The sequence below is a fragment of the Canis lupus genome, chromosome 1 (genome assembly GCF_011100685.1).
Source record: "Canis lupus familiaris isolate Mischka breed German Shepherd chromosome 1, alternate assembly UU_Cfam_GSD_1.0, whole genome shotgun sequence".
NCBI classification, from domain to species: Eukaryota; Metazoa; Chordata; class Mammalia; order Carnivora; family Canidae; genus Canis; species Canis lupus.
The window spans coordinates 108,058,483-108,075,117 of record NC_049222.1 but is presented as its reverse complement, the minus strand read 5'-3'; the positions used below and the strand labels follow the sequence as shown (position 1 = coordinate 108,075,117).

At 51.4% G+C, this 16,635-nt stretch overlaps 1 protein-coding gene across 1 annotated transcript; it reads left to right on the top strand.

Moving 5' to 3' along the window:
* The first annotated feature begins 98 nt into the window (after positions 1 to 98).
* Positions 99 to 16,597, top strand: RUVBL2 (RuvB like AAA ATPase 2). The gene is made up of 15 exons (XM_038528303.1): positions 99 to 448; positions 4,286 to 4,340; positions 6,015 to 6,070; positions 6,359 to 6,500; positions 8,280 to 8,409; positions 8,574 to 8,640; positions 11,325 to 11,431; positions 11,520 to 11,613; positions 12,003 to 12,126; positions 12,475 to 12,569; positions 12,669 to 12,787; positions 15,178 to 15,297; positions 15,731 to 15,860; positions 16,232 to 16,346; positions 16,479 to 16,597. The coding sequence occupies exons 1-15, from the start codon at positions 437 to 439 to the stop codon at positions 16,502 to 16,504; spliced, it is 1,392 nt and encodes a 463-aa protein (XP_038384231.1). The 5' UTR covers positions 99 to 436; the 3' UTR covers positions 16,505 to 16,597.
* The last annotated feature ends 38 nt before the right edge of the window (positions 16,598 to 16,635 follow it).

Genomic DNA, 16,635 nt, shown 5'->3' with positions numbered 1-16,635 from the left:
CCAATGAGAGCTTTAGGGGGCGTGGCTGCTCGCCGTGCCAGCCGATTGGCCCTCAACTCTGTCAATCCTAATCTTGGCCCCAAAATTAGCTGGGAGAGGCGAGGGTGGAATAGGGAGGAGAGGGAGCGTGGGGGACGTGTGGTTGCCCAAAGAAGTCTTAAGAATTTTGCAATCAGCCTCAGCAAGGAGGCCTGGGTAAGGGGAGGGGCCAGGAGGCGTAGCGAACGGACCCAGGAGTTCCGGGCACCCCTCAGCCGGCTCAGTCTCGGCGGAGGAGGGGGGCCTAAAAAGTGACGCCACGCCCCCACAAGGAGAGCTTGCATATTTATGAGGAAACGTCGAGCTCTTTGGAGGACCTGGCCGTCTAGAGGGACCAGAACGCCTTCTTCTTACCGCGTTTCCGTTTCCGCTAGGATATTGGCGGTTGCTGAGCATCATGGCAACCGTGGTAAGTGGCGTGGGGAGGGCTGAGGAGCGAACCCGCACCTCCGAGTCTGAACGGGAAGGGTGCTGGGGGCCTGGGCCCCTGGGTCTGAGGGAGGAGAAGGCCTGGGGGCCCGGACCTCTGGGTCTGAGGGAGGAGGGAGGGTGCTGGGGGCCCGGACCTCTGGGTCTGAGGGAGGAGGGAGGGTGCTGGGGGCCCGGACCCCTAGGTCTGAGGGGGGAGGGGGCTGGGGCCCGGACCCCTGGGTCTAGGGGAGGAGAGGGTACTGGGGGCTTGGACCCCTGGGTCCGAGAGAGGAGGGTGCTGGGGCCCGGACTCCTGGGTCTGAGGGAGGAGTAAAGGGGTTGGTATCCTGGAATCAAATGGATATTCAAGATCTCAGTAATCTGATCTGACTCAGTCATGTTATAGGAGCTCCAGCCTCCAATCCTCTGGGTGCAATTAGCAGCCAGTTCTGCAGTCTTTTGCCCTAAAGTGATGAGGGTTGTAGTAACTTAGGCTTCAAGCCATTCAAGGAGTCTTGGGTTACTGATGGCATGAGTGGCACCTGAGTACAGGAGGACGCTCAGGTGGACATCCGTCCAGAGTGTGAAGTTGCTTAGCCTTGAGTCACAAGAGTGTTGAGAACTTGAAGGGTGTCCGTGGGCTGGGGGTCCAGAGGCTGGGGATCTTGCAATGAGATTGTTTTGGCCATTTTAATATTTCAGCCCCTTGTACTCAGTGTGGATGCTCAGTAGGTTAACTCTTGAATGTTGGAATGAATGAATGCATGAGCTCACTAAAGGAGAGATCAGGCACACCGGTCCTGGCACTTGCTTAAGAAACATCTGAATGAAGAAGGGATGTGGCCTTAACTTGGGGTTGAACTGGACTTCCGGCTACCTTGGTTCCCATAGTGACCCTGGTGGGGGGGTATGGGGGAGGAGTGGGGCGGTAGTTACTGGTAGGTGTGGAATTTGAGTCTGTGGCTGCTGTCATGGCAAAGAGGGTTGATAGGGGAGCAGAAGCAGAAGAGGAAAGGTAATGGCCACATTCCTAAGACCCAGTTCTCATGGACATGAATAAAGCATTGGAAGTTTGAGGGGACAGTGGGTGCTGAGTTTTAAAATGACCTCTGCTGGGGCACCTGGGCAGCTCATCGGTTATGTATCTGCCTTCACCTCAGGTCATGATCTCAGCTCTGGGATGAAGCCCTGCCTACTGGCTCTCTGCTCAGTGGGGAGCCTGCTTTTCCCACTCCTATTCCCTCTGCTTGTGTGCTCAAGTGCAAGCACGTGCGCGCTTTCTCTGTCAAAAAATCTTAATAAAATAAAATGGCCTCTGCTACCATGGGGTCAGTGAGTAGCACAGCATAGGAGAGGCTTCTGGTGCAAAGGAAGGCCTTGTAGGAGGCAGGTCTGTTTGTGTGGGATTGCTAAGGGTTAAGATTTCTGGACCCATGCCCATTTATTGCCACAAGTAGGGTCTGGTAGGATGTGTCGTGATATGTGAGGGTGAGTTCTGAGTCTTTTTTTTTTTTTTAAGATTTTATGGGAGAGAGAGAGAGAGAGAGTGAAGCGGGGGTGGGAGGTGGGAGAGGAAGAAGCAGAGTCCCCTCTGAGCAGGAAGCCTGATGCACGGTTTGATCCCAGGACCTGAGGATCATGACTTGAGCCAAAGGCAGACACTTAACCCACTGAGCCACCCAGACACCCCTGTTCTGATTCTTCTGCTAGTGTTTGGGGCCAGTGTCTGTTGGTCTTGGTTCCAGCCTTCTATGAGGAGAGGGTAGGTGGGAGGGAAGCTTGTGACCATGTGGCGGCCATGGTCTAAGCTCCAGAGACTGGAGGCTTCCAGTGGGTTGGATGTCTACATCTCCTCTCCTGGTGGAAGAGAGACCTGTGGTTGGGGGCAGGTGGCCAAGGGACTGGGTCAGCAGGCTGGCTTCTTAGGCTTTCCTTTCCTTACTAGAAAGTGTGAGGGGCGCTTGGTTAAGTCACTGGAGCAGGTGACTCTTAATCTTGGGGTCCTGAGTTCGAGCCCCATGTTGGATATAGAGATTACTTAAATAAATAAAACTTAGAAAAGAAAGAAATCATCAGATACTCCAGTGCCAGCAAACAATACAGCCTAGGACCCACCACCCAGATTTCTTAATTTTTTAAAAAATATTTTATTTATTTATTCATGAGAGACACAGAGAGAGAGAGAGAGGCAGAGACACAAGCAGAGGGAGAAGTAGGCTCCATGCAGGGAGCCCGATGTGGGACTCCAAGATCAGGCCCTGGGCCACAGGCAGGCGCTAAACCGCTGAGCCACCCAGGGATCCCCACACCACCCAGATTTTTAACAGCCTTAGTGAGATATAATTCACATACCATATAATTTACCCATGTATTTATTTATTGTAAAGATTTTATTTATTTATTCATGAAAGACAGACAGGCAGAGACCTAGGCAGAAGGAGAAGCAGGCTGCCTGCAGGGAGCCCAGTGCAGGACTCAATCCCAGGACCCCAGGATCAGGACTTGAGCCAAAGGCAGATGCTCAACCACTGAGCCACCCAGCCACCCTACAATTTACCCATTTAAAATGTATAGTTCAGCAGCTTTTAGTATGTTCACAATTGTACACTAACACCTCCAGGACATCTTTATCCTCCTGAGAGGGAAACCCTGTAGCTCTTGGCCATCATCCCCCAGTCCTCTCAGACCCCGTGGCCCTAGGTCACCACCAATGTACTTCCAGTCTATGAATTCACTTATCCTGCATGTTTCATATAAGTGAAATCATGCCATATGTGATCTTAAGTGTCTGGCTTCTTTCACTTTGTATGTTTTCAAGGTTCATCCACACTACAGCATATGTTGGAACTTTCTTTTTATGGCTGAACAATATTCCAAGTGTTTACATACCACGTTTGGTTTATCCATTCATTCATTGATGGATATTTTGGGTTTTCCCACCTTCTGGCTCTTGTGAATAATGCCACTGTGAACACTTGGGGATTCTCGAACTGTCCTGGGGGTACTTACTCATCTCTCTCCCCTATATGAGAAGAGATGGTGGCTGGCTCCTTTTTTCAGAGAGCTGAGAACACCAGAGGGCTCAGTACCTGCTTGTTATATCAGCTCAACACTTCAGTACATCATTCATCCAAACCCTAACATTGAACCCCAAGTGAACAAGCAAGGTGTGGGCTGTGCCCTTCGTGGGACTCACATCCACCAGAGCCGATAATATTGAGCTGATAGTCTCCCTTCTAAATGTGAGATTACACAGGGAGATTGGGCTCCCAAGGGAGACCTTTTGTTCTGTCCAGACCTCCAGAGACCCTGGAAGGAGTCAGGCCGGGGCAGTGGTTGGGGGGCCTTCCTTCGTGAGCGTCACTAGATCTGATTCAGTGAGGGAAGTGAGGAGAGCAGGCTGGACTCTGGGACATGGGTGTGCAAGGGCCTAGTGACAGATTCAGGCAATGTGGTACAAGGGGGCTGGGCAATCAGGGACCAGTTTGCTGCTCTGCATTGGGTGTTTGTCCTTCCAGTCATGGGAGTGGGGAGAGCTGCTTCCTTCAGAAATAATTTCTGGGCTCCAAATAATGTGCTAGGCCCTGGGGACAGTGCTGTGAACGAGACAGACACGGTCCTTGTCTTTCTGGGACACTGTTGACTGGGGTCAACCAACCAGCGTTAGTGGTGACAAGTAAGAAGGGTGGGAGTGACAGTTGTTTGGGTTATTGGCCTGCCTGTGGGGAATAAGAATGGAAAGGACTGCCTCTAGGGATGTGGGCAGGAGGGACAGAGGAGTTGGTGAAAACTGGGATCATAAGGGCTTTTCTGATATGTCTTCCTCTATCCCCAGACGGCCACAACCAAGGTCCCAGAGATCCGAGATGTGACAAGAATTGAGCGTATTGGTGAGTGAGCAGGGTCTAGAGCCTGCCTGCACCCCACAGAGCCAACCAGCCCAGGGGCCATCGCATCCCCCTCTCTGATGGGGGGAGATAGGGCTGAGTGCCAGAGTGGGCTCAGATGGCACATGGAGGACCTTGCTAGGCTGCAACCTGAGATGCAACCCAGGCCGCACTTCTGCTGGCTTGGCTACCCCAGTTAGGCTCCTGGGTGTCCTAGCATTTTGCTTGGAAATCATAAAAGTGTCTGCTTGCTGAGTGCCTACTGGGCTTGGCCTAGAACTGAATGTCCCATGCCCTCAGCGCACACTGGCATTAGCTCCATGAGGGCAGGGACCAGGTCTGGCCTGTTTCTGGCTGTGTCCCTAGCAGGGGCCCCAGCAGAGCAGGCGCTCAACAGATAACCAGCAAATGCATGAGTTCATGTCCTGCCAGGTTCTCACAGCCATCCCAGCAGATGTGCATTGTGACTGCTCTCCTGTATTTTATTTAATGGAGGAAACTTTGACTCAGAGCAGTCAAACCACTGGTCCTGGCTCAATGTGCAGAGTAGGCCATAAATCTAGGAGTACGAAGTTGGGGTGTAGTAGGCCAACAGAGTGCAGCCTCCGCAAAGAGCTTTACCTGCATGGAAAAGGAAACTATACTCCTTTGTGCACATTTGTTCACTCTGCCTATAAGGGAGGCCCAGAAGTAAAGAGGCTAGCAACGTGGGTTCTGGAGGCCCGGTGCTGGGGACCACTTTTGCTGCAAGAGGCTAGTTGCTCTCTGCCCTGGAGTCCTTATCTACAAAATGGAGCAAAGGTGTTCACCTCATCAGTATTGATACAAGATTCCATCAGGTCATCGATAAAAAACCCTCAGCATGCAAGGGCCAACACGGTTTCAGCTATCAAAAGACCCAGTAGACACCAGCTACTCCCAGTACCAGCCCTCAGGATGCTTAAAATCTAGTGCTGGGGTCAGCGAATCTTTTCTCAAAGGGCCAGACAGTAAATCTCTTCTGTAGAAAAATCATCAGTTCTCCCATTGCAGTGTGAAAGCAGCCACAGGCAGTAAGTAAGTTAGGGGGTGTGGCTGTGTTCCAATAAAGCTTTATTTACAAAAACAAGCGACTGAGCCATAGGCTATCATTTGCCCAGCCCTAGTCCATTGTGAAACATTGAAATCCCACGTCTTTACCTCTTGCTGGGCTGTGTGGTCTTGGGCAAGGGGCCTGACCTCTCTGGTCTCCCTTCTCGAATTTGTGTTGATGAGGGCCTGAGGAGTTTTTTGAACCCCAGAAGCACTCCTGGGTGGTAATAGCTGGGACTCCTGTTTCTCAGGGTCACGTGGCACAAAATAAGAATCTGTGGGGCCACTTAGGCTATAAACATAAAGTGTTTGTGATTGTTAGTGGTCACGGTTAGATCCTGATCTGATGTGGTTAACCAGATCTGGGTGATTCTGGTTCCCTCTGCTGTATCCTAAGGGCAGCTCCAGCTTATTGAGCATTTACCCCCACTAGCTATTCTCCCAGTAACGTAGAGACATGGACCCACCCCCCCTCATTTGACCAAGGAGGAAGCCAGGGCTGAGAGAAGCTGCCCCTTTCCTCAGGCCACACATTATCACGAGCTGGCTGGTAAACGTGTCTTCTGGTTCTTCCTCCTCCACCCCCTCTCCCCCGTCCCCCCACAGGTGCGCACTCCCACATCCGGGGACTGGGACTGGATGATGCCTTGGAGCCACGGCAGGTAGAACTGAGGGCAGTGGGCTGGGAAGGCTGATCCATGGATGTACAGGGTTCCCAGGGTCCCTGGGCATGTTAGGATCTCCCAGACCTTTGGCTACATATCTATAAAATTTAGCCACATGTAGAGTTTTATTAGTCCTAAAAATTTGGGGTGGAAAAGGCTTTTTTTGCTTTTCCCAGGCCCTAACCAGCATCGTGCCCTTTCGTCTCACTGGTCTGGAGGTGGTAGAAATGGGGGTGGCAGTCCAGTAGGAAGTCACATGGTGTGCTCTCACCTCCCACTCTACAGGCTTCCCAGGGCATGGTGGGGCAGCTGGCAGCCCGGCGGGCAGCTGGTGTTGTGCTGGAGATGATCCGGGAAGGGAAGATCGCTGGGCGGGCTGTGCTCATCGCTGGCCAGCCGGGCACTGGGAAGACGGCTATCGCCATGGGTAAGAGGCCTCTCAGGGCAGGAGCTCTTCTGGTCCCTGCCAGTTAATCCTTTCTGTGTAAATCAAGGTTGGGTTCGGCCACATTCAACAGACAGCCCAAAATGGCAGAGACTTAAATGCTCTGCTTCATTCTGTCACATAGAAGAATCTGAACATAAGCCACTTAGGGCTTGTTGAGCTGTTCCATCAAGTATTCACCTTTCTACCTCAATATCCTCTGTACTTTTTTTTTTTTTTTAATTAATTAATTAATTTATTTATGATAGTCACAGAGAGAGAGAGAGAGAGGCAGAGACATAGGCAGAGGGAGAAGCAGGCTCCATGCACCGGGACCCCGATGTGGGATTCGATCCCGGATCTCCAGGATCACGCCCTGGGCCAAAGGCAGGCGCCAAACCGCTGTGCCACCCAGGGATCCCTCCTCTGTACTTTTATGGCAGAGTCACCTCATGTTCCAAGAGGGTTGCCTAAGCTTCGGCCTTCCTGTCCATTTTTTAGTATATGTGTTGCCGAAGTGAGCACAGGCCTTCCCATCCATACTCCCATGTAGGAGGAAGGAGAAAGAGATCTTGCAGTGAGGGTGTACCTCCCTACCTTTAAAAGTAGTTAGCTCCCGTTAAGCAGCTGTCTTGGGACCCCCACATAATTTTTTTTTTTTTTTTTTTTTAAGATTCTTTATTTATTCATTCATGAGAGACACAGAGAGAGAGAGAGAGGCAGAGACACAGGCAGAGGGAGAAGCAGGCTCCATGCAGGGAGCTTGACGCGGGACTTGATCCCAAGTCTCCAGGATCAGGCCCTGGGCTGAATGTGGCACTAAACTGCTGAGCCATACTTTTTCTTATATCTGCCCCATACTTTTTCTTATATCTTATTGACTAGAACTTAATCATATGGTTACATTCTGCTGCGACACTATGGGACATTAACATGACATGAGGGAGCAGGGAGGGATGTGATATGGCAGTTGTCAGGAGAGACTTCCCAGAGAAGTCAGGCCCTGAGCTAAGACTTGCAGGGTGTCTGGGAGTCTTCTGGACACGCAATATGGGACGGGGCTATCCAGGCAAGAGTGTGGCACATGTCTGGAAAGGGGACCAGGAAGAATTTCCACCTCTTACTGGTCAGAAGGGTCCAGTGACTTCCTGTCTGTGAGACTTGACGTGGTGCTTAGAGTGACTGCAAGGTCAGCCCCGGTGTCTGCCGGCCAGCCCCAGGCCAGACAGAAGACCTGTCCCTGGGCTGGTTACAGGTCATGTGATGGGTTCATGGTTGAGCACCAGTGCATGCCTGCCACCCCCAGATCGCTTCTCTGCAGGTGCGGTCCCACACCAGCACTTGTTCTGTTGTGGTCCTCATTATACAGAGATACAAACAGACAAGACTTCTCAGGATCACATGGTGCTAAGCGGTGGAACCGGGATTCGAACCTAGGTGGTCTGGCTCTAGAGCCACCACCCTTAACTACTCTTTCAGTCCTCTTTTGGCCTTGATTCCTGCTCATTACCCCCAAGCCTAAAAGGCTAAACAACTTCTAAAGCCCTGGCGAGGTTATAGGGTCATGAAATTGACCTTCTGGTCAGCATGGGGTTCGAGTCCAGGTCTTCTATGTAGCCCGCCATCCCTGGCTTTCTCCATGTCTCCCTGTCTGCCCCCAACACTGTGTGTATTTCACCTACGCTACTTCCTGAGGAGGGAGAAGAGCTGGTTTGACACAGAATAGGTGTTGGGGACCTGGTGCCAGGCTGTCCCCACTTACCCAGACCACCTCTTCCCCAGGCATGGCACAGGCCCTGGGCCCTGACACCCCGTTCACAGCCATCGCGGGCAGTGAGATCTTCTCGCTGGAGATGAGTAAGACAGAGGCACTGACCCAGGCCTTCCGGCGCTCTATTGGCGTTCGAATCAAGTAAGCACAGGACCCGGTGTGGGGGATGGAGTTAGCTTGCAGTGGCCTTGGGATGACCCCTGCCTGCCCTGTCCGGCTTGTCCCATGCCTAAGGGCTCATGGGAGTTAGCCATTTGCAAGGGCCTGGGCCTCGGGCTCTCTGCTCACATCCGTTTTCCGCCTAGGGAGGAGACTGAGATCATTGAAGGGGAAGTGGTGGAGATCCAGATTGACCGTCCAGCCACAGGGACGGTGAGTCTGCTGCTGAGCCTGGGCCACCTCCAGGGCTGGAGGATGGGGTGCCAGAACCCAAGGGATGTTGGATGTTTGAGCTGCAGGTCAGAGCCCTCTACTGTGTACTGTGGGGGTCATTGACAGTTTATCCACTTTTTTTTTTTAAGATTTTATTTATTTATTCATGAGAGACACAGAGAGAGAGAGGCAGAGACACAGGCAGAGGGAGAAGCAGGCTCCATGCAGGGAGCCTGACACGGGACTCGATCCTGGGTCTCCAGGATCACGCCCTGGGCTGAAGGTGGCGCTAAACCACTGAGCCACCCAGGCGCCCCAGTTTATCCACTTGTGAGTGACGCCCTGAGCCGTTAAAAGCAAGTGGTGTCATGACAGAGAAGGTCTGGAAGTTCCTCACACTTAAATTTTTTTTTTAACTTTTATTTATTTAAATCATCTCTGCCTACAACATGCGGGGCTCAAACTCATGACCCCAAGATCAAGAGTTGCATGCTGTTCTCACTGAGCCAGCCAGGTGTCCCTCTCACAGTTCGTTCTTTCTTTCTTTTTCTTTTTTAAAATTTATCTTAAATAAAATAATTTAAATTCAGTTTGCCAACATGTCATGGTAAACACCTAGTGTTCATCTCACAGTTAATGGTTAGGCTTAAGAACCTGTTCTGTGAGATTTTATGCAGCTTAGCCCTAAAAGGTGTTTCCTATCCAGCTTACATGGTCATGGTGATTTGCTCCCTTTTTTTTTTTTTCAGCTAAGAATTTTAACTTTTTTTTTTTTTTTTTTAAGATTTATTTATTCATGAGAGACACAGAGAGAGAGAGGCAGAGACATAGGGAGAGGGAGAAGCAGGCTTCTCACAGGGAACCTGATGCGGTACTCGATCCCAGGACCCTGGGATCACAACCTGAGCCACAGGCAGATAGATGCTCGACCACGGAGCCACCCAAATGCCCCAACATTTTTGTTGTAAATTGCAACAGATGTAAAGAAGCACGTAAAATAAGCGAATGGTCTAGTATGTTATTATAAAACAAATCTCCTTAGAACTACCACCAAGATAAGAAATTAGAACTTTGAAGAAAAAAAAAAAAAAAAGAACTTTGCCAGCTCCCATCCCTACCTCATTGCTCTTTCTACAACACCCCACATCCTCACAAGGGTGGCTGCCCTTGCCTGTTTTCACTTCTTGGGTGTCATTGGTTTTATCACCCAGCAATGCATTCCCATGCATTAGTCAAGATTGCCCATTTTTAAGATTTCTTTTTTCTTTTCTTTTTTTTTAATAGAGAGCATAAGTGGGGGCACAGGGAGAGGGAGAGGCAGATTTCCTGCTGAGCAGGGAGCCAGAGCTGGGGCTTGATCCCAGGACTCCGGGATCATGACCTGAGCCAAAGTCAGATGCTTAACCAAGTGAGCCACCCGGGTGCCTCTGATGTAAAGATTATGTAAATAAATCGATAAATCTTTAAAATATAATAAAATAAAAATGTAAAACCAAAACCATCTCTCTCTTCCTCCTGAATTCCAGCCCTTTTGTCCTGCCATCTTTCCCTACAAAAAGAACAGCTCACTAGAAATAAGAGACAAGTGGATGTGCTGGAAGACACTGACTGTGCTTATTTTGTGGGGAGAAAGTGTGGTATTTTTGTTTTCTTAGCTGTGTTTAGCTTAGCTCTGTTTTCTGGGTTTGTGACTAATAAAAAAAAAAAAAAAACACAAGTTACGTGGACATAAAACAAGGAATGTTAGAGTGTGGCACACTCCCACCTCCCCACATCAGGGCCCTCTAGTCCATGTTGCTGTTCTTAAAGACTTTATCTTTTAGGTAAGTTGTTGTTTGTTATCTTCCTGGGTTTTTAGTAATCGGTTTGTTGAGCAACCAACAAACAATAAGCTGCACACAGTGAAAGTACAGGATGTTGGGGCACCAGGGTGGCTTGGTAGTGCGTCTGACGCTTGGTTTCTTTTCTTTTATTTATTTATTTATTTTTTTAAATAAAGATTTTATTTATTTATTCATGGGAGACACAGAGAGAGAGAGAGGCAGAGACACAGGCAGAGGGAGAAGCGGACTCCATGCAGGGAGCCCAATGTGGGACTCAATCCTAGGACCCTGGGATCACGACCTGAGCCAAAGGCAAACACTCAACCATTAAGCCACTCAGGCATCCCTGAAGCTTGGTTTCATCTCAGGTCATGATCTCACGATTTCATGGTCATGGGATTGAGTACTGCGTTGGTCTCTGCACTCAGTGCAGAGTCTGTGTCAGATTCTTCCTCGCTTCCTCCCTGCTGCCCGTCTCTCACTCTTTTTTTTTTTTTTTTTTTTTTAAGATGTTTTAAATTTATTCATGAGAGACACAGAGAGCAAGGCAGAGACATAGGCAGAGGGAGAAGCAAGTTCCCTGTGGGGAGCCTGATGTAGACTTGATCCCAGGACCTGGAGATCATGACCTGAGCCAAAGGCAGATAGATTCTCAACCACTGAGCCCCACCAGTGCCTCTCCCTCCCTCAAATAAATAAATAAATAAATAATTTTTAAAAGAGTTTATAGGATGTTAAGTTTTGACATATCCACAGTCCATTGCCCCCTAAAGCATCCCTGTGTCATGCCCATTTCCAAGCTGTGTTGGGGAGACAATGGGCCCCCTCTGAACTCCTTGGCTGGCCTGTCACCCATCTCAGGGCTCTAAGGTCGGCAAGCTGACCCTCAAGACCACAGAGATGGAGACTATATACGACCTGGGCACCAAGATGATTGAGTCCCTGACTAAGGACAAGGTCCAGGCTGGGTGAGTGGCAGGGGGCCATGGTAGGTGGTCAGGGTGGGGGAATCTCGAGCCCTTTCATGTCCTCACTCCCACCCTCCTCCACATGCAGGGATGTGATTACCATCGACAAGGCCACAGGCAAGATCTCCAAGCTGGGCCGCTCCTTCACACGCGCTCGCGACTATGATGCCATGGGCTCCCAGGTGGGCCAGGGCTTTGGGGGTCCGCTCACTCCAGGCACCAGGATGTTTGCATCTCCTCTATCACCCCCATGGCCCAGAGGGTCCGGATCCTCCAGTAGCCCCACCCCATGTCCCTTACTCCTGGTTCTTCCCTGTACCCACCAGGACAAGGAGGGCACTTCATCTTTGCAGTTTGCTCATGGTTTCTGAGGTCCTCCAGTAACCTCCGATCCTTCAGTGCTCTCGAGTGCCCTGGTGGTAACTTCCTCTTGGACCTGGGATTTCTGGATTCTTAGCTCTACCCCAGGAAGTCCAATCTCCCCCAACTCTCCACCCAGACAGCCCCTTTGGGCCCCCTTTCATGTTCTTCTTTACTCTTACCTCTCCCTCCCTGCCCCCTGGCCCCATAGACCAAGTTTGTGCAGTGTCCAGACGGAGAGCTCCAGAAACGCAAGGAGGTCGTACACACCGTGTCCCTGCATGAGATTGATGTCATCAACTCCCGCACCCAGGGCTTCCTGGCTCTCTTCTCAGGTGAGGCCCAGCAGGCTGGCTCTGTTCATGGCACACACTGCTCCTCCTACCTCCAGTACAGCCCCCTGGTTCGTCCTACCCACACTGTTGCCCTCATTCCCTCTTGGATAGTCCCAATGGGGGCTTGCATGTCCTACCCTCTCTTCTTCCTGGGTTCTTTGCCTCGGGTCTTCTTCTCTGGGACATTGCAGACCGAATGAGACACTCCTTCTGTCACTTTGCCACTCCAGTTTTGATCTCTCTTCCCTCTATCCCTGGTGTCCCATCTTCATTTCTCTCTGTCCACTCTCCGGCCCTCTGTCCCTGTCTCCTCTCTGACACTCCCTGTGTCACCCCCACCTCCTTCAGGCGACACAGGGGAGATCAAGTCAGAAGTCCGAGAGCAGATCAATGCCAAGGTGGCCGAGTGGCGTGAGGAGGGCAAGGCTGAGATCATCCCTGGCGTGAGTACCAGGGTGTGGCCAGGGCAGGCGGCTCACAGTGAGAGCAAATGGGAGGAAAGAGGCTTGGGTAGGTTTGACACATGCCCCAATGGCTCCCAGGTGCTGTTTATCGACGAGGTCCACATGCTGGACATTGAGAGCTTCTCCTTCCTCAATCGGGCCCTGGAGAGTGACATGGCGCCCGTCCTCATCATGGCCACCAACCGAGGCATCACCCGGTGAGCCAGCTGCTGGCCTCCCCAGAGGTCTCTGGGAGAAACAGGGTGCTCCAGGTAGTGGGTATGGGCACAGGGTAAACAGGGAATGTTTGTTGAGTTCCCTGTCAGGAAGGGTATGGACTTAGCTGGTGTCACAAGGCTATCCATGTACGGGGGCCTAGACAAAGTTTGTCTTTTAGCTTCTCCCTAAAACAAAGCAGGCGGGTGCTCAGGGCGGTAGGCAGGCAGTTCTGCTCCATCAGGAAGTTGAGGATCATGTTCTTTCTGTATTTTAGTTCCTGTAGCCCTTGAGGCTCAAGTTCCCAAACTGTGTGCCAAGGCATGCCAGGATGCTGCTGAAAACACATGAGTGCTCTGGGATGTTCTGAGTTTTCTTTTCTTTTCTTTTCTTTTCTTTTCTTTTCTTTTCTTTTCTTTTCTTTCTTTTCTTTCTTTTCTTTTTTCTTTTCTTTTCTTTTCTTTCTTCTTTCTTCTTTCTTTTTTTAATGATTTTATTTATTTATTCATGAGAGACACAGAGGCAGAGACACAGGCAGAGGGAGAAGCAGGCTCCATGTAGGGAGCCTGATGTGGGACTCGATCCTTGGCCTCCAGGATCACGCCCTGAACCGAAGGCAGATGCCAAACCGCTGAGCCACCTAGGCGTCCCATGTTTTGAGTTTCTGAGGGATGCACAGAGACAGATGTGTTTGACACTGCCTGCATCACTACAGTTAGGTCATTTAGCCCTAACGACCTTATAGAACAAAACTTAATATTGCTTTTGGCCTAAGAATGCCGGGGGAAAATTTTAGAGCCATGGAGCTCACCTGGTTCTGGGAATCTGTGCCCTAGGGTGTTGCCAGCACCTCTCGTCCTGTTGTCCCAGCTGGTCTTCTTCTCTGCCTCATCTGTATTTTGGTGGACAGGGAGAAGGAAGTGGGTGGTAAACAGCTCCCCTGGGAAGCTGGGGCCTGGAGGGTGCACTTAGCACTTCCACCGTCACCCACTGCCCAGCACCACCCTGGCTGCTCTGGAAGCTGAGGAATGTCTTCTCCAGTGCTGTGGCCATGTGGCAGCTAAAACTGGTCGGTAGAGGGTGGCCATCATTACAGAGGACAAAGGGGCAGATTTTCTGTGGCTTGTTTCCTGGGTGAACAGCTCTGACCCTTAAAAGAAGTTCAGGAGGTGGATATTGTCTCAGCCCCACGTTACAGAGGATAGCAAGGCCTGGTGACGTGCCTGAGGTTGCATGGAGAAGGTGTCAGAGCCAGAGTTGCCTCTCCTAACGAAGATAGGAAGGGGCCAGCTGAGGGTAAATGTATGGCAGCTGCACGCGGGGCACATCCTGGGCCAGGGCACAAACCCAAGTCGCTCCTCTGTTATCTGCATAAAATGTATTCTTGAGTCTACTACGTACTCTCACTTAAATGGATTTGTAAGCCCCTCTCCCCTACCCCCCCCCCCCCATCAGTGCTGGCAACTCTGGTGCTCCTGTGTGACTGGGTGTGGACCCTCTAATCTAAGGTCCAGCAAGTTGGCGCCCTGCCTGCTTTCTGGTTACAGCTCACCTGCTGTAAATGAGTGTCCTTTTCTTTCTTTCTTTCTTTCTTTTTTTTTTTTTTTTTTTTTTTTTTTGAGTGTCCTTTTCATGCCGTGTTATCTGCTTTTTATTAATGATTTGGGATTTAAAAGGGCCCCCTAGTTGCCCAGGCACAAGGCGAGGATGGATGTGCCTTACAGAGAAAGTGTGTGTGTCAGATGAGCTTCGTTCCAGGCATGATGTAGAGTGCTGTCTGCCACGAGTTCAATGCGAGTGGGTCAGTAGTGTATGCTAAATAAGATGTCTTTAAACAGAAGCACGTAGAACCAGGTTATATATTGGTTGGTTGACAAAAATACTGTGACCAAAGGCTCACAAGAACCTACCACATACATCTCCAAGAAGCAGTGGTTCATCATTTGCTAGTGAGTGTCTGCCCCCCCCCCCCCCCCCCACTTAATAGAATGTCACTACCACAAATTACAAGAATCCACTCTCTCCTGGCACTGCCATGTGCCAGGGCCTGCTCTGGGCCAGGTGCAGCACGAATAGCACAGAATAGGACCATCACAGTCTCTTACCTGTGGAGCTCTATGTCAAGCAGAGGAGTGAGACCTTGACTCAGTAATCCTGGATATAGATACCTAGCTCAGACCAACCCAGTTTTCTGTGGGCGGGGGTGGTGACACAGCTGGGGGACAGCTGCACAGTTGGTGATGACAGTAGCCATGAGCTGAAGGTTAGGTGATATTTGCCCAGTGAGTGGGCTGTGATGGAGAGGGTGGGTGGGGTATTTTAAGTAGAGGAAATGGAGACCTGGGTTCTGGGAGCATCACCCTGACCACCCTCCCTTTCTCCTCTTCCCCAGGATCCGGGGTACCAGCTACCAGAGCCCCCATGGCATCCCCATCGACCTACTAGACCGACTGCTCATTGTCTCCACCTCTCCCTACAGTGAGAAGGACACAAAGCAGATCCTACGCATCCGGTATGGGCAGGGCCGCCTGGGGTTCTGGGGCAGGACCAGGCTACGGGTCTGAGAAGCAGGGCTGGCACCCACCCTATTTGGCAAGTGGAGGCAGTGAGGTCTGAAGGGGTAGGTCTCTGGGCCTGCAGGAGGTAGGGCTGGGCTGGGCTGGGCAACCAAGCAATGGCCTCAGATCTGGTGGTGGGCCAGTGGCTGACACTGGGGAAAGAGCCCTGGCTGGAGAGGGTTGGAAGCCCAGGTGACAGGTCCAGCCCATGCCTCAGTGGCCCTTCTTGCTTGCCGTTCTGTGGTTCTGTGAACATAGACTCCACATGTCCCCCAGGACTTCAACAGCGCCCAGGGGGAAGCGCCAGCCAGGGGTTTGCTGCAGTCAGAGCCCTGGCCCTGGCTGACCACACCCCACCCCACCCCACCCCGCCCCACCTGCCCACAGGTGTGAAGAGGAAGACGTAGAAATGAGTGAGGACGCCTACACGGTGCTGACGCGCATCGGCCTGGAGACCTCATTACGCTACGCCATCCAGCTTATCACAGCTGCCAGCCTGGTGTGCCGGAAACGCAAGGTCAGCTAGCCCAGTAACCCCCGGGGCCCGCCCAAGTGAGTGACCTACTCCTCACTCCAAGGGCTTGGAGGGCGTTGTTGCATTTAGCCCCAGAACATAGGTTTTCAAAGGCTGGGAAGTTGGGTCTGCGGAGTTTATACCTGTATTTCCTCGCCTGACACATAGCAGGTGCTTCATAGATGTCTCTCATCTCAAAGTTAATGCCGTCAAGTCCATCTTACAGATGAAGAAACTAAGGACCGGAGGGGTTGGACCCTCAGCCGGGAGGTGGCCGATGCAGGATTCAGGCCCAAGCAGTCTGGCCCGGGGGTCTTCACCCTGACCTGCCGCACTGGGAGGGGCCCCACTGAGATCTGGCCTTTCCCTATCAGGGCACGGAAGTACAGGTAGATGACATCAAACGGGTCTACTCGCTCTTTCTGGACGAGTCACGCTCCACGCAGTACATGAAGGAGTACCAGGATGCCTTTCTCTTCAACGAGCTCAGTGAGTGTCCTCTGCTGCACCTGTCCCCAGGGTCACCCACCCCAGGGGGGCAGGCCATATGTAGCCTGGATATCTCAGGCCCTTCCCTCGAGACCACACTGACCACATGGCCCCCCTTCCTTCTCCCCACAGAAGGTGAAACCATGGACACCTCCTGAGCTGATGTCACCTTCACCTCCCCCCCCCCCACGCCCTGTTTTCTACTAGAGTTCTGACGCTGTAACTTTGTATAAAATGGTTCTGAAACTGGACCCATTCTCTCTCTCTCTCTCTCTCTCTCTTTTTTTTT

Bases quoted from the DNA above. Each gene is read 5' to 3' on its own strand.
- RUVBL2 (XM_038528303.1), top strand. The intron at 12,127-12,474 runs GTGAGGCCCAGC...CACCTCCTTCAG, and splicing joins CTTCCTGGCTCTCTTCTCAG to GCGACACAGGGGAGATCAAG. The intron at 12,788-15,177 runs GTGAGCCAGCTG...CCTCTTCCCCAG, and splicing joins ACCAACCGAGGCATCACCCG to GATCCGGGGTACCAGCTACC.